The sequence below is a fragment of the Salvia splendens genome, chromosome 15 (assembly GCF_004379255.2).
Source record: "Salvia splendens isolate huo1 chromosome 15, SspV2, whole genome shotgun sequence".
Classification (NCBI taxonomy): domain Eukaryota; kingdom Viridiplantae; phylum Streptophyta; class Magnoliopsida; order Lamiales; family Lamiaceae; genus Salvia; species Salvia splendens.
Window position 1 is genome coordinate 13,523,602 of NC_056046.1, and position 20,863 is coordinate 13,544,464.

At 37.7% G+C, this 20,863-nt stretch overlaps 3 protein-coding genes across 6 annotated transcripts; 1 reads left to right on the forward strand and 2 right to left on the reverse strand.

Annotated features, from left to right (window-relative positions):
* Nucleotides 1-1,316: 1,316 nt before the first annotated feature.
* On the reverse strand, nt 1,317-4,040 carry LOC121769315 (bax inhibitor 1-like). Its single transcript, XM_042166082.1, has 6 exons — nt 3,813-4,040; nt 3,060-3,203; nt 2,854-2,945; nt 1,888-2,074; nt 1,634-1,789; nt 1,317-1,564 (listed from the first exon to the last, which is right to left on the reverse strand). Exons 1-6 carry the CDS (start codon nt 3,927-3,929, stop codon nt 1,517-1,519), a joined length of 744 nt encoding a protein of 247 aa, XP_042022016.1. The 5' UTR covers nt 3,930-4,040; the 3' UTR covers nt 1,317-1,516.
* Nucleotides 4,041-4,539: 499 nt separating this feature from the next.
* On the reverse strand, nt 4,540-11,239 carry LOC121768203 (probable serine/threonine-protein kinase pkgA). Of its 3 annotated transcripts, XM_042164614.1 has the most exons (16): nt 10,892-11,239; nt 10,737-10,813; nt 10,555-10,619; nt 9,297-10,115; nt 9,144-9,207; nt 9,001-9,063; nt 8,400-8,463; nt 8,205-8,298; nt 8,050-8,133; nt 7,860-7,949; nt 7,701-7,728; nt 6,993-7,505; nt 6,814-6,875; nt 5,246-5,355; nt 5,087-5,174; nt 4,540-5,011 (listed from the first exon to the last, which is right to left on the reverse strand). In XM_042164614.1, the coding sequence occupies exons 1-16, from the start codon at nt 11,131-11,133 to the stop codon at nt 4,772-4,774; spliced, it is 2,703 nt and encodes a 900-aa protein (XP_042020548.1). In that variant the 5' UTR covers nt 11,134-11,239; the 3' UTR covers nt 4,540-4,771. The 3 variants fall into 3 exon arrangements, with proteins under 3 accessions (XP_042020548.1, XP_042020547.1, XP_042020546.1); XM_042164613.1 differs by having other exon boundaries at nt 6,993-7,430; nt 10,737-11,239; XM_042164612.1 differs by having other exon boundaries at nt 10,737-11,239.
* Nucleotides 11,240-17,385: 6,146 nt separating this feature from the next.
* Nucleotides 17,386-20,719, forward strand: LOC121768213 (AUGMIN subunit 1-like). Of its 2 annotated transcripts, XM_042164635.1 has the most exons (7): nt 17,386-17,558; nt 18,944-19,273; nt 19,462-19,594; nt 19,668-19,802; nt 19,884-20,007; nt 20,162-20,299; nt 20,388-20,719. In XM_042164635.1, exons 2-7 carry the CDS (start codon nt 18,988-18,990, stop codon nt 20,493-20,495), a joined length of 924 nt encoding a protein of 307 aa, XP_042020569.1. In that variant the 5' UTR covers nt 17,386-17,558; nt 18,944-18,987; the 3' UTR covers nt 20,496-20,719. The 2 variants fall into 2 exon arrangements, with proteins under 2 accessions (XP_042020569.1, XP_042020570.1); XM_042164636.1 differs by lacking the exons at nt 17,386-17,558; nt 20,388-20,719 and having other exon boundaries at nt 18,807-19,273; nt 20,085-20,296.
* Nucleotides 20,720-20,863: the final 144 nt, after the last annotated feature.

Sequence of the window (20,863 nt, forward strand, 5' to 3'; positions counted from 1 at the left end):
TTCAGCAGTTCGGTCTCAGTATTCGACCGAACTAGGAGATAGTGGACTCATGCAGGATTTCCACCTCCACTACACCCACGATCTATTTAGTGGTGTCAAGCAGTCATTAACTCATGCAGGATAGTGGACCCATGCAAGATCGCCACGATCTCCACGACATCCACTACCTAGTAAATGGTGCTGCATGCCACGATCTTGGTTCAATGTATAAATAGAACCTAGATCAGATAGATAAGGTTAAGTTCAAAAGAAGCTCTCTAGAGATAAAATATCAAATAGCAAGTCTGTATTGTAAGCTGTAGAAAACAGATCAAGCAATACAACTCTGCCCTTTTTTCTTCCCGTGGACGTAGATTTACCTCAGTAAATCGAACCACGTAAATTCATTGTGTCGTGATCTTTATTCTCTACCAGCATTTACTAACATCAGAAATTCGCGGATTCATCAAGCCTCAACCTTATTTTTTTCATAGTTCATTTCTAAGACTTCTCTATAATTATCTTCTCTATTCAAGTCATTTTCACTAAAATAGGAGTACAAAATAATTCTACTAGATTATGAGTATCTTTGTAGCACATTCATAAATTTGGATGAAATAAAGAATACGTAATTCTCAATTCTCTCCATTCACAATTTAAAATTCACTCTAACTTTGGATTTAAAATATAAATTAAAACACTACTTTCATAAACTAACACGCATATTCCTTGTGTACATGTGTTGATAAAAAGGTAGAGGGTTAATGTTCAGATCAAAGGTCACGAATTTGAATATAATCTATTGTACTGTTATCTTTACCATTTATATGTATTTGTCAATAAATAAAAATAGCATACTCCTTTGCCGGCTGCTGCAAGTTTCAATGGGAGCAGATATTATGAGGATTGATATATTTCAATCTGCCCTCTTGTTGTCATATTAATACAATTTAAAATCATATAATACAATTTTGACTATTTAAATTTCAGAATTCTCACATTACTCCTTTGCCACTTTTGACTTTCCACCTTTCCTTTCCATGCTTCATAATTCTTAGGTTAATTAATCAGATTTGGATACATAATTATCGGAACTTCTTCATCGACTTCTTCCTGCGCTAAGCTACGAGAATGGCTTAGTATTGTTTGAACCAGAAAGTAACCATTACCACTGAAAAAGATAGGCAGCCTTTAATACCACATCATACGCTATCCATGTCGATGAAGTCGTCTTATTTCAATATTTCACAAGTAATTTTGTAATATAAAACTCGAGCATATAGTTAAAGAAAATGTCAACCATAAACTAAACAAGATGTGAACCTCAGAGCAACTGATTTGGACCAACTTTTGCTTACTAGATTCGAATGAAGAGAATATACAAGTATTGAAAAAGATGAGGCGGCAACATGCTTCATAACCTAACATTACCAAACGAAAAAAATTAAAGCAAACACCATGTTTTATAGACAGTATTATTATTTTTCAAGACACAACCCAGTTCAGCTTCTCTCCTATAACTTCAAGCTAGGATAACTCAGTTTCTCCTCTTCTTCTTTTCTTCCTTCTCAGATGCATTCTTCAACTGCAACAAATCATCCAAGTTTCACAATAAGCAAGATTAAATCAAACTAATATCATAAATAACACTTACCATAATGATAAGAACTCTCATAAACACAGCAACAAAATCAGTGAACAAGGTGAGAGAATGATTCACGTAGTCCAGGTCTCCCATGTGTGCTTTCTCAATTATCTCCTGGGTATCAACCACGATGTACCCCACAAACACCAACAGTCCAAAATACAACTGCAACACAAAAGGAGCGTAAAGGGAATCATGACTCACAATGGATCACAAGCATGAACTTCAGTAGTCGACTCCAAATACACAACACAATTCAATACCTCAAATTTGAATAGAGCCATGGAACCACCGAAAATTGAGGATGCAAAGTGCAACCAAAGTAGGATTGAGAGACCAGAAGAAAGCAGACCACCAAGGTACAAGTACTCTCTGCGCCTAGCAAGAATCGCAGCTCCGGAAAAACAACCAAAGGCCAGAGAACAACCAACGAAAGCACTAACCAAGATGCTGCAAATGAAAATTTTGATTACATTATGGAAAACCATGTACCAACTCAAAGGAAAAGCAGCTCTGCCTTGTCAACATTAAGCAATTTAAAACTGTAAAAGTATACTTTCCCGAGTTTTTTAGAATTCATCTTTGTAATTTATTCGTAACCTTAATAACTATACCTATACTCTATATTGTTTCAAAATCACTCCGCTTTTTCCTAAATTTTGGTGCAATACTTTAGAAAAATTAACTTATTTATTTTAAATTAAGTCATGCTTCTATGGTACCAAAAGAACTTAATACACATACTCAGTGAGGGACTCGAATTTTACAAAAGGAACTTCATCTTAATTAAATGAATGCATTGGGACCCCTATTAAAAATTTGAAAGCATATGGAGCATATACGCATCATCCATTTGATTAAAACTATATGCAAAGACAAGTGAACTCACAACAAACCATTGTATTAGAAGAAAGGTTAGGGTGAAATGTCAAACATAAAATGTGGCATATCTGGAGCAGACTGAGGAGAAGAAGAAGACTTGATCCAGTCAGACATGATGAAGTTGCAGGTGTCAACATTCACATTTCAATAGCCATAACAATCCATAATACAGTTACACAAACACAGTACAGTTCTGCAGTACTGATGCAGTAACGGAGCATGTTGTAAAGCATAAACATGGACAGAAGTAAGCAGTGACTGAAAATAGCATAAAATGTGTGGTATCCAATAACATAACAGGCATAACTATATCTCCAAACTAAAATGCACACTTAGAAAATACATACCTTGGGTCAAATTTAATAGCCAGTTCTACCAAAGGACCAATTGAGGCTCCTTCAAGGAGCGCTGCTGCCATGAGAAGTGAAACTTTCTTTTGCTGTCATCAACGAAAGCAAGGATCAGAACCAAAAACCTAAACGAAAAAATTTTGAGCAATAAACAACTGAATAAAGAACTCCATGAAAAAAAGAAGTGATTGTAAAAGGAAGACCTCATGGTGAAAAGGGGTAGATAGCAGCCAAAAGATGCAGCCCATGCATCCAAGAGAAGTGAGAATACCACCCACGTTCCAAAGAACGTGGAGATAAACTCCAACTGCTGATGCCAGCAATGCGCAACATAGAGAGAGATACACCTGAAATCAAGCAAATCCGTAAGCCAAAACCCCTTTCTCTTTTCAACATACAAATAAATATAGGTGTTCAACAAACTTTAAAGCTAGCTAAGGTAACATGTCAACAGATACTTATTTCCCAATGAGTAGTAATTTTCCCATCAGCACAAACTGCAAAAGAACTCGCATGATAAAGGAAACCTCGAAACACCATATTTTCTTGGCAACAAAAAACTACTAATCAGCGGAGGAAATGAAATTCTTGCATCTACTTCATCCACATATGAAATAGCACAACCGTAAACAGTCAAATAAGGTATAAGAATGCAATCAACAATGACGAAATTCGACGTTATCTTCAACCATTGAATCTATGAGAAAGGAGAAAAGGAATTAACTGCAACTAACCTAGGTCGATAAACAAAAGCGATTCTAAACAATCCTAATCACCGTCAAAATCATGAGCCTAATTTCCGGAAAAGGGATAAGGAATTTGAAATACACTCAATTAGGTCTTTGCCTAATCAAAGCATGTACATATACCGAAACACTATGATCATAAAAAGCTCACAGCATAACAGATTAAAAATGAACCAATTGTAAACAAAGAATCGGTTAGAAAAGCAATACCTGTTTAAGATGCGTTTGAACAAGGGGGGAAATCTGGCGGAAATTCTTGAGCGAGTTGTAATTCCATCGATGACGTGAGGAAAATTGGGAATCGAAGAAAGAAGAAAATGAATCCATTGATTTAGCTTTATCTTTGTCCTGACAGAGTAGTGGCTTTCTGATTTGATGAGAGGAATTGTAAGTTTACGTGTATATATACATCGCGGGAAGGTAACCTCCTGGAAGATGCAGTTTCTTAGGTCGCAAGTCTTTTTCTTCATTTCATTTTAATTTTGGAAGTCTTTCTTTATACTAGTATTTTTTAAATCGAGAAGAAAAAATGATGGCACCAATTCTATTCTTTATATGAAGTTTTTAAATTTGTAGGGGGGCTAATGATGCTGAATTATCATAAATAAAAGTGAGAATTAGATTTTAAAAAATTCAAGGGAGAAATAAAAGTAATGTGATTAGTGTATTTAGTATTTCCCACAGAAAATTTATGAAACAGTTAATAATACTATGTGATTATTTTCCACAGAAAGTTTATGTAACATTTAATTAATTATGAAGAAGAGTTATTTCACTTGGCCCCATAGCCATTCCAAATTCACCCTAGAACTTTCTAGTTGTATTTAAACTTTCTAGTTGTATTTATTAAATGCTCACGCCTTCTAGATTGCGCTCGAACCAATTGTTATGCCACGCACAATTACCAATCAAAACAGCCACATCATTCAGTCAACGGTTACAGACGCATTCATAAATTTGGTCAAAATAATGAATAATTCTGAGTGTATATACAAATTCCAATGGAATAAACATTTAAGGAACTGCCTTTGTTACAAGGGGCAAAAACAAAGAAAAAAGAAAAATACTCCTTTTAGGAATAAATGTCAAGTAATAACCTACTTTGTATTGTAACTAGATTATAATTTATCTGTTAAAAGTTGCATTAATACCTATTGATCCACCACAGCTTAGGCCTGTGCTTGCCTTCGCTGCCTCAGCTTTCTGATTGCCTGATGGCATGGAGCAAAGAAGTCATGTGCAAGAGCTTCATCTGCGGTGATCCTCTGTCGTGGATTCACCATTAAACACTTATCTACGAGATCAAATAGTGAACTTGGTATGGCATCAAAGAAATCCTGTCGTCGTACATTTTGTGCACACCAATCCTGAAGACTCGTCGGTGCTGTGTATTTTACATCGAGCAGGTCCTGTTACAGAAAGAGTCATATAAGTCTTGAGCAGGTCCTGTTACAGAGTGTTACAAGTCATTTGTATATTTGTACCGTTGGAAATAATGATTCATGGTTGTGCAGCTTTGCGACTTCCCAGAGAGCTTCACTGCCCCTTAACTTTGCTATCTCTTTTATGTTCCTGTTCATGCAACTGTTAGAATGATAGTCAAATGAATTAAGATTAGGTTGCTAGTGTCCCGTAGTTCTTACTGCTCGGCATCGCCAGTGAAAGGTGTTCTGCCAATCAACAGGTACAGTAAGGTCACTCCAGCAGACCAAATATCAGACTTAGGGCCTTGATGTAGAGATCTGAATAATACCTAGAAAGCATGATAGTCATTTAGCTTTCAGTGGTGTTATCTTGCTCTAAAGACAAACTTCTCTGATTTATGATCACTAAATGCACCTGCATATATTTTCTTGTTGCAAAATCAAGAAATACTCTGGACCTCATGTGATTGAAGAGAAATCATTGGCTTATTAGCCACCATGATATTTTAAAGTCGCTTCTTAATATGTGAATTCACAGATTTGGCCATGTAGTGATGCAATAAAATCATAAAACAACCATGTTTTAAAAGCACCTTATATCTTCATATGATAAGAGTTCAAAGGGAAATATGTGCAAAGATAAAAGATCTGCGGCTTTAGTTAGTTCCTGTTGAAGGTTTATTCACGTATTCTAGAGCTTAACAGCATAACAATTCAGCTGAACTAACCCAATTCAACTCTCCGGCAAGAAAGAGTAACATCAGTTCATATGAGACTGTGCTTTAAACTTAAATGAGCTACTACCATACTAATTGATTTAAATTCTTGTAAAAAGATAGCTCCTGAATTAAAGGAAATGAAAGAAATGGATCTGATTCTGGGTTGATTAAGAAGTTGGCAACAGCAGTGGGCATAAGAGAGAGGATAGAGAAAACTGAAGAAATATGAGATTGTAACTGTTGGCTGTAAGCCTGTTATTAAAGGAATGCATGACCCAGTGAAGGCTTTGTCTGAACTTCAAAATATAAGAATGAAAACTTACTAATACAGCATAAGCTTTAAATTACAGTATTTTAAGTTTAAACACCTCAAACTGAACTTAAATCAGCTAAAGAACTTCTTAACTCAGACCTGCTTTTACTTTCCACTTAACTATTTCTTACTAGCATCCAACTCTCTAAACACTGGTCTTAGCTTATTAAAGAAGTAGGGGTAGCTTAAACTAACCCTAAGAATTGTAAGAAGTGAGTCCACATTCAGCTCTTAAAACATGAAGAATTAAAGGCTAAAGAGGAAAGGAAGATGCAGTTAAAAACTAGCCGTTAGAGTTAGTTTAGTTTGTTAGGAAATGAGCTGTCATTGCTCTAGTCTTGATTCTTGGCTCCAATTCTGTTAGGAGCGGTTACCAGATTCTATGAGCTGCATATATAGCTCATTTGCTTGTATCTAGAGTTAGTAATCAATCAATAAAGAGAATTCCTTTTCTCCAAGAAACTACTCTCTCTTCATCAAGATTAGTGTGTGTTCTCTGTGTGTGCTTGGTGTGTGTTCTGTGTGAGTTACAGAGAGAATACCAAAGAGTGTGTGAGCCTTGAGTGCTGAGTTAACAGTTTGGTGTGTTTTAAAAGATAGAACCTTTAAACATTTCCCCAGACAAAGACAGTGGATGCATAAGCAAAATAAAGAGACAGGGAAGTGTTTTGAAGTAACAAAAGTAAGTTTCATTTTACCACCCAATTGGGAAAGTAAAGAGTGAAATAATAAAGAAAAAAGTTCAAGCAACTTACTTCTGGAGCCTTAAAGCCTTTAGTTCCAGCACAAGGACCCTCTCTGGTCGGCTTCCCATCTCCTATAAATAATAGTATTGAATAACTATCAATTGAGGCCATCAGTTCAAAAGCTCTGATATTTCAACTAATGAAGCCAACCAACAATACATGTATTAGTAAATAAAGGGGCAGAGAACCTTTGGTTTTAAGTAATCCAGCCCCACAAATGGCATTTCCATTAGCATGCAGTGGCATTGGAGTGACATACAAAAGTTTTCTACCTACGTCCCCGGCAGGTGCAGCAACTCTTTTTCTCTTTGATTTGGGAGCATCGACAGATCCATGATTTCCACCCTGCACGGCTTCCCGAGCAAGGCTTAACAGCTGCTTCCTATTAGTAAAATGGCATGGTAATGGTTCTCTCAACCTTTCTGCAGACACAGTTCTAGTGCTTGTTGCATCCTTGGCAGAAGTTATCCCAGAACCATCAGCACCCTGACTTTTAATGAGATTCCTGCTGCTAGCTTCAGTGATAACCTTTGCTTTGTCAACCTTCCTTTTCAGCTTCCCGGGAGGTAAAAGGGATCTACAGACTTTTCCAACATTTTTGCTTACTGTGTTTATGCATGTCGTATCTATCACAGGCGACAAAGAATTTGTCAGCCCAAAACTGGCAGGATCATCCAAATTTTGACCAAATTTGGAATTATCTGAACAAGATAGGAAAAATGCAGTTTAGTCTTATATGAGGTATGGAAATTCAAATGTCTGTAGATTAAAAACTAGATTAATGAATTTGAACCTTCAGCAAATTACTGAAAAAATATTATCTTTCATCAGGTCCTCTACACTTGACATGTTAATAAAAGTATAAACCAAGTTGATTGCATAAGAATAAAACTCACCGACTGTCCCATACTTTTTGCGCATATCCTGTTGATCATATAATAAAAAATTATTAAAGGTGATAAATCAGGTTAAGTGCTTCAAATTGGTTGAACACATGACACAGAAGTTGGATAGAGAGAGAAGAGGACAATAAAACTTCAGGAGCAGTGACTCACCAATGCAAGATTGAAATCAATCAGGTAACCCTTGTTGTCCTTGCAGGAGTAAAGAAAATTTCCAGGTTTAACATCTCTGTGAACAATTCCCTGTAAGCACAAGAACGGCCAAAATTTATTTTCATTTTTGTCCTTCCAAGAAGAATCCAATTGCACATAATGATACATGCATCTTCACATATTCGCTGACCTGCCTATGTAGACCAGCAAGGGCTTTGAACAGACAATAACCATACCACTGTAGGTCGGCAACATTCATTTCTCTTTTTAAGATCTGCAGATTGAGATAATGTTACAAGAGAACAAGGTCTATTACAGAAGAAGGATTAAAGTGGTGACGAATACCTCAGGTCTATCATGCCGAACATGTTGTAAAACAAGACAATCAGCACTCGTACTCTTAAATGAACCTTCATACTTTATCACAAAGTTTTTCCCCCTGTCATTAAGTATAATACACAAATCACTGCCACTGCCAAAAATAAATTTCAGAAGACCCTGGATATGCTAAGAATTAAATATATTACAAATAATGTGTACCCCAATCTCTCTAGCATTTTTATCTCGTTATTCACATAATGTTTATTGGCGTTGACATGAGGGCCTGGAAAACCATAGTAAACAAAAGTTAGTAGCCAAACATGTATCCAGCTGTGAAAGTTGAAATATTCATTGTTCAAGACCACTCATTAAAAGCAAAGCTGCTTTAATACATATTTTAACACCACAAGAGCAATACACTAATAATAACTTCTTACCCTCTTAGTATTTTTCTACTTCATCTTACTATACTAGAGTAGAGGCGCATAAAAGATTATGCCTTACAAATGGGGCTCATATTAATCACTGAATTCATATCAACAAGAAAGGCAAAGCTTTGCTGGGAAAGAATCACTAACAAGTGTTTAAGCTTTTGCACTATCTAGCAGTCAAGCAAAATTTTACCATTATCTAGAATATTTAGTTTTGCATGACTACACTTGAAAAAATTCTTTAATAGCCAAATAAGAGCAGTAAGTAGGCTCAGCAACATTAGAAACTACACAAAATAAGACGCAAGATGTACGATTTTAACAGAAAAAGTAAATGACTAGATATAGAAAATAATAGAGAAGGCTACAACGAGATGGTAAGTTCCTACATTTGATGGCAACTATTACTCCATCGGCTTTCCTTCTTGCCCGGTAAACTGTACCATAACCTCCTGCGAAAAATAAGAGAAAGATTTCAATCTATAACACATGAAAAATGTGGGTGGGTGGGTGGGTAATAGTCAAATGATACCTGAACCCTCCTCTTGTTCCACAATAAATGACTCAAATTCCGGATAAGATACTTGCTCAGAATCCTGCAAAGCATGCATATATCTTAATTCTTCTGAAGCATACATATATGGGAGCAAATATACATCCACACTGGTCAGACCATAAGGCTTACATTGGATATGGAGGAAGGCTTTTCCCTATTCTCAACTGATGCATCCCTCTTTTCTTTAGCATTTAGAATCTGGTCAGAGTCTATCTTTTTCGTTTGCTGTGTAGAAACTGTGTTTTTATCTCTTTTACATTGCTCTTGGCCTTTATCAGTAAGGCGCTTGTGATTCTCTGTGGTTGGGCAGATAGTTTTTCTCCTATTAGGATTGAGAGCAGAGGAATGCTTGTTGGAACGATTCGGAGTGTCTCTCTGGCTTTGTAGATGACCTGCCGTTCCTGGTCTGCTGGAAATGTGATCCTTATTATTGGATTTAGGCACTGCCTTTTCAGGGTTATGGGTTTTATCTAATGGCTGATGCTCCATATGTCCTATGCAACTACCAGAATCATGTACAAATACTTTCTTTTTTTTCTCAGCACCACTTTCAGTCAACGAATCACAACCTTGATTAACAGCATCGGCTCTTCTTTGTGTTACTGTCATCTGCTCATCTATTTCTAACTTAGATGATGCAGGATCTACTATACCAATTCCACTCCCTTCTTCAAAATTACTACTCAATGGATGTGATAGCTTGTCAGGGGAAGGAATGGAATTTGATAATTCTTGTGCCATTATTTGGTGTCTATGTGGAACACTACCTAGATCTAGAAAATAAGGCTTAGAACTCGTTCTATGTAAACAGCTAAGCCTCAGCATGTTCGGAATTTCAGCTGCTTTAAATTCAAAGTCTCTATGTGCTACAGGTATAAACATGTCTCTTTTAAGTTTCCAGCAGTCAGAAGCTGAGAGTGATGGGAGGCTTGATAATGTCTCAGTACCCTGAGAAGTGATGCAGTAAAATGTCATTGAATATCAATGAAAGGTTCCAGCGGGCAAATACCAATGATAGATCAAGCCAATTATGAGATGCAAGCTGTATGTGCTGAATTTCAAGTGAAGCACATAGAATTTGAGAGGACGATGAAAAAGAAGCTTCAAATGGAACTTTTAAGTAATGGGCAACCCATAAAAGGGCAATCCATAAAACAGCCTTGAGCAATAAATTATTTACAAACCCCAAAGTTCCCTCAAAAAACAAATAATTCCATTGCTATCCTCAAATATGATTGACTACTGAAAGTATGAATCATTTGATTCATTCTATCTATAACCTATTACCACGTTGCACATGTAACCTTTACCCAACTTAAGCATTACCAAAAGTGCCGGACCAAATAAACAAATTCCAATTAATTCAGAATTATCGGGTCGAACTTACTTGAGTGATGACATCCTGAAATTTATGGGTAATTGTAATTGCCATCTGGTTTGAGCTCTTTTTATCTGTCATATATAGTAGATCACACGCCCTTTTAGATGAAGACAAATTGAAAAACAAAATAAAAACAATGCAGCTCATTTCAACCACAAAGAACGCTGAAAGAGAGAGATAATGTGTACCATCTAAATCCAGGTAAAACCTCTTCTTTTTCATGGTCACAAATTCCTCATTCTCCCCTACGATCCTCTTCCTTTTTCTACAATACGTCCTCATTAGGGCATTTGACTTAACATTTGCCAACAAACGCGGAACAACTTGTGGCAAATCCAAGTACCTCGAAATCAAATCTGAATTGGACAAGAAATCGACGAGAGCGGCAACTCCGATTTGCGAGAAAGTGACTAGGTCATCATCCGCTAGAGTGATAGGAGAGTTAGGAATTGAGCAGAGGAAGCGTATGGAATCTGGAGTAGAACGGAAAGCCAGCTCTGATGGGTGGGCGGGGCGGCCCCGGGCGAGCAAAAGGCCGAGAGACTGCCACGCGGCGGCGTCAGTGCTGAGCGGGTGAGCCTCCATCAGTTGTCAAATCGGGGAAGGTTCAGAATCAGACAATAAAATACACACACATACACATGAAATGAAAGGTAGAGAGCAAAAATGGTTTCGAGGGAATCGGCACAAGGGTTTGGGATGAGTGGGCGGGAAATTGAGCGTTTTGGATCAACTTATACAGAAATTAAAATGAGGCTTTCCCGCCATCCTTTTCAATGAACTCTCTCTAAAGAATAAGTTTTCGTAATTATCTACAAAAGCAATGAATTATACAATATCCTACGATGATTATTGGCGTTTGAGTGTGTCTTCATCAAATATTCCCTTTATAAATGGTCTAGCATATCACCTTGGAGAGCGCCATTATTGTTTGTGAAAAAAAGATATAGAACATTTAGATTGTGCATCAATTACCGTTAATTGAACAAAATGATTATAAAAAATAAATACAAATTGCCGAAAATTGATGGTTCATTTCATCAATTGAAGGGAGCAAGCCTACTTTCGAAGGTTGTTACTCGATCAGGTTGTTACCATCTATTAATTGAAGGTGAAGGATGTTGATGTTCTTAAAACAACTTTTAGGACTCTAATGACCATTTATGAATTCAAAATAGTGCCTGAATGACCCAACTACTTTTATGAATTTGATGAATCAAGTTTTTCAACCTTACATTTATCATTGCAATAATGTTTATTGATGATGTACTTGTCTATTCTAAAATCAATTGTCATGAACAATATCGAGGACCGTCGAGCAAGTTTTTTAAGAGATAAGCAGATGTACCCAAAGTTATGCAAATGTGACACAAGAGTGTAACAAAGTGAATTGTTACCACAAAACACACTATCTGCGAGAAATGCAAAGTTTGTCCTTGACATATGCCACACAGATTGTGTAATTAGTTTTAATCCGCCACATTATCCGTGTAAAAAAAATAATACTCCTATCACAAATTTATGGGATTAAATTACTGGTATTTTCAAATTCCAATCTCATTTAACTTTCTATAATCTACATAGAGGCTTTCAAGCGCATAATTAAAAATTCATACTCCATTTTGGAGAGAGTAAGAAAATTATAGAATTCCGACAACAAAAGCAAGATTGATCGTATTGGCTGTCAAACATTTTTCACCGAGAAATTTCTTCGATTACTCCTAGTTTGTAATTGTAATACTAGATTTTTATAAAACTTTTCTAGATATTGAATTGTTGATCTATTTTACTACCAATAAAATATGGAGTATATATGGTACGACAAAAACTAAGTGATATTCCAATCTAAGAGCATCCACAATGGGGCGGATGTCCCGGCGAACATCCCGTCGGACATCCCAAAAACACCTCTTGCCACGTCATAAGGACATCTCACTGCACTGCAACGGCATAAGGACATCCCACTGCACAATAGCGGACATCCCGGCGGACATCCACAATAATAAAAATTCACAAATTCATCAAATTAAACAATTTACAGAATTAAAATTTCGACACGAATACGGACAGAGAAAGTGCAAATAATAATTTCATTAAATAAAAACATAAAAAAGTACAATTCAACAAAAAAATTTAAACAAATTACATTATAAATATCAACGACACCCCTCCGCATGTCTGCCAATACACAGACCCGACCGGCCTCTCCATGGGGTATCCCCATAAGTACATTGGTAGTGGTCACGATGTGGCTTGGACCGACAGCATCAACATCATCATTGGCTCAATCAGTCAGTGATGGACCTTCATTTTCGACATTCATGTTGTGCATGATAACACCAGCGTACATGACGTCAGCGATGCTGTCAATATACCACAGTCGTGATGGACCTTACACTGCCGCTCATCGAGCCTGTAGCACACCAAATGCCTGCTCTACATCCTTGCACGATGCCTCCTGACTTTGCGCAAAGTAGATCTTCTTGTCTTCTACTGAGCATCTGATCGTCTTCACAAAGACGTGCCACATAGGGTATATCTCATCTGCCAAATAGTAGCTCATATTGTGCTGGTTGCCGTTGGCGACGAAACTGACGGCCAGACCAACGCCCATGCACTGCTCGTTGAAAAGGAGCGACGACTGGATGACGTTGATGTCGTTGTTCGACCCGGCTACTCCAAAATACGCGTGTCAAATCCATAGTTGGTAGTCAGCTACGGCTTCGAGGATCATCGTGGGATTCTTCCCTTTGAAGCTGGTAGTGTACACCCTTTTCCAGGCGGCGGGGCAGTTCTTCCACTCCCAATGCATACAATCTATGTTGCCTAACATTCCCAGAAACCCGTGCTGACTCCCGTGCATATCCATCAGAGCCTGACAGTCTTCGGGGGTAGGCTTCCGAAGATACCTATTCCCGAATATCTCCCTAACGCCCTAACAAAAATACTTCAGACAATCGCGGACAGTCGATTCGCCGATGTGGAGGTACACGTCGAACATGTCGGCCGTGCCTTCGTATGCCAGCTGTCTGATTGCGGCAGTGCACTGGCGTGTGACCTGGTTTACCAACCGCATCCTCCCTGAACCTGAAATACTTGTATCGACGCTCTAAAGCGCTCACGATACTCATAAATGGCGGACGATGCATCCTAAAACGTCGCCGGAATATGTTATCCCAAACTGCGACTTCGGAGCGAAGTAGTCCTCATACAACCGACGGTGTGCAGCGATGTGGTCCCGGGGTACTATAGCTTGACGATGGATGGGGCGAGGTACCGCCGGCTACTGCTGCTGCTGAAGGCAGCTTGTATCAGGCGATTTATCTCCCGTGACGTATAGGCCCGCACCTCTTCGTTAATTCGCCGGCGATGTCATCTGCATCCCCACCACTACCACCCGCACCACTACCACTACCACTAGCCACTTTGGATATACCGATAGAAAGGTAAGAGAGAGAAAAACTCGTTAAAACAAGTGGTGCGAATGAAATGAAGTTCAACAAGCCGTATATATATAGTTAAAAAAAAATCGGGACGTCCGTCGTGGCACCGCAATGGCGGACGTCGCCAGAAGGCAGCGGATACCTCACATCCGCGGCGGACGTCCGCGTCCGCCTCTCCCGACCTAATGGCGGACGTCCAGCGCAGACATCCGGTACACTGGTCCTACGTCCGGCGGGAAGTCCGCCATTGCGGATGCTCTAAACACCTTACCGGAAAAATGAATTGGGAGGGACGCAATTATTTTTCACCATTCGATTAAATGAAATTTATGATGTACTACTCTTTTCCAATTTCTTATACTCATTCTCTTTGCGATCCTCATTTTCCGCATGCCTAAATCTATTTTCCAAAATTAGTTTTCATTTATTTCGAAGGTTCTCATCTTCCATTTCACGAGTGTTAATCAAAAGATAGATAATTGATGCATATAAGATTTTGATTCATAGCTAGAATTTGGAATTGCATTTTCTGCTACCATGACAATTGCTGCTCGCCCATTCATCTCTATACAACCAGAAGAACTCAAATTTCAAAGTATTTTACTTGCCTTTGCATTTTAATTACTATCAATATCATAAGGTTTTTGTTTAATTATGTCATATATTTCACCACGAGCTTCTTACATTGTTCAATAAAATTTATGGAGTATATATATAGCCATAGGGAGAATAAAATTAAAATGAGAAAATGGATTTCTCGTGAGAAATGAAAATACATGTACAAAAGTATAAAATTCATGACCTTGTGTCATGCATTTTACGTGTTTGTGTAATTCTTGTTGTATCGCATTCCTATATATATACTCCATATTGATTGTGTTGGAACTGACTAATCAACCCCTTTCTCCATGGTTTCTGGTAAAATGTCCGACGTATAAAATTCATATTATAGCGAAAAGTATTCTCGACTCCGTATAGAAAAACATAGTGATTTGTCATTTAATTTTTTATTGATTTAGTTGAACCGGAGAAACATAGTTATTGCGACCTTAAAGTTACAAAAAACACGGAGCACGATATTGCATTTAAGGTGAGTATCGATGCATATTAGTATTAACCATGTATGCATTTGATCAAGATATTAATTAATTAATGTCCAATACTTGGTTTTAATTTGTAGGTAAAAACTACGTCTCCAAAAAAGTATTTTGTGCGACCAAACACTGGTGTGATGCAACCATGGGACTCTTGCCTTGTAAGAGGTGTTTACTCTAATGTTCATTTAATTAGCAATTCATTGAAATTTTAAAGCATGAACAAGAACCTACACGACTGCTGGTCAGCTGCCACATAAGAAATCCACATGCTCCACACGCGAAAGGCACACTCCTGCCACACGCCTGTAACCGACGACGGTTACGAATTTGCCATGATGAGCCTTCAATGGCTTGGTTGACCCTGCATGTTGGCTTGGCCTATAAATAGGCTAGCCATACCACTGCATTAGACACAAAAAACAAGCATTCTCTGCATTCATAAGCTCTCTCCCTCTCTCTGCATTGTCTTTCTGTCGAAGCTCTACCCTCTCCTCCATCCAGTTCGCTGGAGCTCTGCTGATAGTGGTGCTGCTTCACCAGAGAAGTAGCCGTTTTACCTTTGGGGACGACACGCCAAACCGAGAGCACTACCGGGGCGTATCTCGTCTTGCGGGAAGAGGCCTCCTCGACTCGGCTAATTCACGGTTTAGTTGTTTCGATTTTCCATTGTAATTTTAAGTTCAGTTTCTCCTTTTGTATTCTTTCTTTTGGGTTGTATTACGTCCGGTTGTATTTTTTGTAATCCCCATAAACCAACATTTTTCATTCACAGAAATTTGCAATCATAATTTTGCAGCTTTATTACAGGAATAGAGAATCATGCACAAGCACGATTTGCAACCCATATATCCATAATCAACTGAAGCATCCAATAAATCGATTTTTTTTCCCGATATGTGTATAGATGCACCAAAATGCTCAATCCCCTAGCGTGAGTTAAGCAGAGAGTTACAAAACAAAGAAAACAAAACAAAAGCCACTTGGAGCACTACGCACACCAAACTTATAAGACAGCGAAGACAAAGAAACAACTGTTAGTCTAACCTTATACAAACACAGATACCCCAACCACAACCACAACCACAACCATGACCACAAGAAGCTTTGAATTTAGTAGACTATACTAAAGATATAAAAGTATACTTTAATGGCAAGAGAGGAGACCGAAGATTGAAGATAATTTGGACTTAGTCATAATGACTAGGTGCTCTAAAATTGTGGATGATGAATAGCGACAAAATTTAGGATTTATTTAATTAGGTATTAACTAAATTTTTTAGTAAAACATGATTTTATTTCTTTCTAGTTTTTTTTTCTTTTTTTTTCTAAAGTTATACTTTTACTTGCATTTAAATGTCACACCATTATGAGCAAAAATTAGAGTTTATTATCAATAAAATGTGGCTTTTAACTCTTCTTTGAGTATGGTGCTCGGAATTCAGTTTATTGACTTATCAAATGGTTAATCGCACTGTTTGTGGTGTCATTCTACCATCCATGACTTATCAAACGGTTCATCACCTTGTTTGCGGCGTAATTCATATATTCTATTAAGTTCTATTGGTGACTTTTTTTTGCTTTCTGTTTTTTTTTCTAAATCTAGTATTAGTGTTCGTTCACATTCAATCATCAATAAATTATGAAATCATTATTTTAATTAATCTTCAATTCAGCACTTTAAAATAATCTAGATGCATTTATTTTTGCAGTTCATTTAACTGTTTAGGAAATCTAAGAAACAAATTACTTTTTAAAATTAAAAAATGTATTTTATATAGATATATACTGCTATCTAATTAAGACACCAATTTTAGACACAATACGAAAATTCGACACAAACCGTGCAAAGTTAACAAGTTTGGATCATGAGTTCGTGACCTTATAGGCTTAATTCGATAAGAATCCTAATAATTTCGTGCTGGATTCGAGTTGGATTGACTTCAAATAACCCGCTAAAAATAATTTAATTTATGTACTATATTTTAGTTTATTCTCTAGATTCATGTAAATCAAGTTTCAAGTACTATATAAATCGAATTTTTATCATGTAAATTGTAACAATCCGAAGAATACAAAATGTGATGGAAGTCGAGAATTTAAATAGTAATCAACTTACTAATAAAATATACTAGGAATTAGTTGTTGGATAGTAGTACTAATGTTCAGAAAAAAAAGTGAATTAAGAAACAGAAAAAGAATTTCGAAATGGGAATTGATAGTGTGTGTGATCACACCTACTTACACACACAACCACCGTATCAAACACACGCATCTCTCTTCGCCCGGCGAGTTGGAGACCACCGCGACTTCGACGACCATCACTCGTCACTCTCTCGGTATTCCGGCCTCTCTCCCGCGGCACAAACACACATAGGGCAGTCTTTTTTTCCTGCGTTGTGTCTGTCCGGCCGTTTCTGCCGCCACCGTCGTCGGATTTCGGCGACTTTGACAAGTCTTTTCTTTCCCTCATGTAAGTAACCTCCCTACATCTTTTATTTATTCAATTTTGAATTCAAAGTAAAGATTCATGATTTCCCCCAATTCAAATTTAAACAAATTAAGTGCAAATTATGTAAGTAACCTCGGTTAAATTCCACGAATGTACAGTCATGGGAGATGATATCCGCCATTTGTACCCGGAAAAAAAAAACATTTCCAGTGATGGGAAAGACGCGTGAGGCTCTCGCGTCTTTGATAAACCAAACACGCGATAGTCTCTTGCGTGTATACAAAACACGCATCAAGCTCATGTGTGTTTGAAAACACCTGATCGGGTGAATTTCCAGTTTCAAAACACCCGGCCGGGTGAAATATTTAAGACAGGAGGAGTCCAGGGAGAACACCCGGTCGGGTGATTTTAACTTTTAAATCACCCGGCCGGGTGAAATTCGTGTTTCAAGTATGTATAATAACAAAAATTTTATCATGATAAAGAGATTAACATAATCAAATAGTGCACGAAATTTACCTACATCCCAAACTTGAAACTTTATGTTGTTATACTGCACTGTTTCCACATTGAACTTGAACCCAATTGCTGCAACAACAAAAAAACGAATAATGTAAAATTACAATAAGTTTATTTATTCTCTCCCATAAAGTGGACAATTACGCTTATCATCTCTACTAATCCATCAAGCGACAGTCCATACAGCAAAATTGTGAAGTCCAGACACCACATCGACTACAAAGCCAATTTGAGACCAGAAAAGAGCTTTGGCTAGTACACTATCCATAAACTACATGACTTATCTATTAACACCGATAGCAGTTTAAAATAAAGCAATATGATCAATTATCCAATTATTACACAATGCTCCCATCATTGTAGATTCAATGAACAAAAAGAATTGCGTGTTTTGAAACACGAATTTCACCCGGCCGGGTGATTTGAAAGTTAAAATCACCCGACCGGGTTTTCTCCCTGGACTCCTCCTGTCTTAAATATTTCACCCAGCCGGGTGTTTTGAATCTGGAAATTCACCCGATCGGGTGTTTTCAAACACGCATGAGCTTGATGCGTGTTTTGTATACACGCAAGAGACTATCGCGTGTTTGGTTCATCAAAGACGCGAGAGCCTCACGCGTCTTTCCCATCACTGGAAATGTTTTTTTCCCGGGTACAAATGGCGGATATCATCTCCCATGACGTACATTCGTGGAATTTAGCCAAGTAACCTCCCTACATCTTTTATTTATTTTCAATTTTGGATTCAAAGTAAAGCTAGGGTTTGAATTTATGCTTTCCCCCAATCCAACATTGTCTCGAGCTAAAATTTTAACACAGAATTGTGATTATTGATCTACTGGATTTTCTTTTTCTATTCTTTAATTGTTTTGGCTTTGTGGATGTAGGTTCGGACTGTAGATCAAATTTAGAGCGAGGGAAGACCACGAAGATGAGTGAAATTGGTGCAGGATCTGATCCTCCTTCTCCTTCTCTCTCAGTGGCATCATCGAAAAGCAGTGGCAACACTGGATTTGATGCTAATCGGATTGCAGAAGTGAAAGCATGGCTCGTTTCTCAATTCGACGCAGTTGGAAAAGACGTACCTGATTTCGAGTACACTCCTCGAAGCATTGCTCACTTGCACAGTATTGCCACCCTCTCCCAGGCCAAGACTCAGGCTGCCACCATTGTGGCAAATGATTTTCATCAGAAAGCTGCAGAATATCGTTCACAAGGTGGTCTAACTTTTATTTCTGTCTGCTACTTGCCTTGGCTTGTTTGTGTGTTACTAATGCATATGGATTCCCACATCCGCAACTCGTTTTTCAATGTGAAAATAATAACCAGCTGTTAACGTCATTATGTTTGTTGTATGAACCTCATTGTTTTTGTGTTGTGTCTTGTTCACTTTATATTACTGCAGCTGCTAGGATAAGAGAGATACTAGAGCATGTTGGACTGGTGCAAGAGAGTTTACCGTCAAATGTGGTATCATGTTCCCAAGTTCTTGCCAGTGTAGCTAATCTGTTGAATATTAGGGATACTGAATTAAGTAGGTGGGTATTCAACCTTAAGGTTATACTCAGAATATTATAAGGAGCTACCAACTTACAAGGAAAAATGCTTTAGTTTTCTTGTAGCAATGGCAGATCAATCTCTGAGAAAAACAGCAGTAGAAGACAAGAGAGCTAAAGTTCAACAGGAGTCCAAAGAACTTCTTGACTATACTAGGAAGGCAATTGCACGATTGACATACCTGAAAAGGTGGATCTGCAAGTTCTTTTTTTCCTGATTTGCATGTCAAACCTTGTTTCTCCTTTTTCTGAATATACCATTTCATTTCAGAACACTCACACAATTAGAAGATGACATACCTCCTTGTGAAGCTCAAATGGAACACTGGAAGACGAACTTGGCTATAATGGAATCAAAAGAGAGACAGTATTTGCAACAGTATTCTAATTACAAGGTATGGTAATGTTAGGTCTCTTTCAAATGGGTTTGAATCTTTCGATGTTGTTCTTATCAGTGTCATGTGTTCTGAAGATATGTATATATACCAAGCTCGTGAAAAGAACGAGAATTGTGAACTTCAGTTCCAAGTCTTAACATAATTTTCCCAGGCAATGCTCAATCGTGTGGGCTATAGCCCAGATATTAGTCATGGCGTGTTGGTAGAAATGGCCGAGCACAGGAAGGATTTGGAGAAGAAAACAAAACCAATCCTTGAGACATTGAGAAGTTACCAAGACTTGCCTCCTGTAGTTTCCTTTTCCCTCTAGTTATAGTTTCCTCCCTGCATAATTTTAGCTATTATAGATTGATTTTGGGAAATCCGATTTCATCCAGGACAAGACCCTGGCTGCATTGGCAATTGAGGATAAGAAGAGGCAGTACGCAGCTGCTGAGAAGTATCTCGAAGATGTGTTGCAGTCTGCTCTCGCTTCTTCTGAGTGATGACTGATTAAGGCTGAGTTTGTCTCTTTTGTGCATTCTTTGTAGAATTGTTTGAGTACTTTTATGATATTTCTTGATGGTTTGAAGTATATTGTTCAAATAGTAGCAACACTTTAGTATTTCGTGTATAGGCAGAAGTCTGGAATATGGATAGCCCATGAATTCAATAGAATATCTGAAAACAAACATTTCTTGCTAATATCGAAGTTTGACTCGTTATTCAAGTTATAAGGACGAACAGGGATGAACTGATCAGGTATCGCCGTTACCATGTTTTTATTTCTCAGTAACATTATGGAACACTTTACCTTTTTATTTCATAACACACTTTTTATATTCTTTCGAGTTGATAGTACAAAATACTTGGC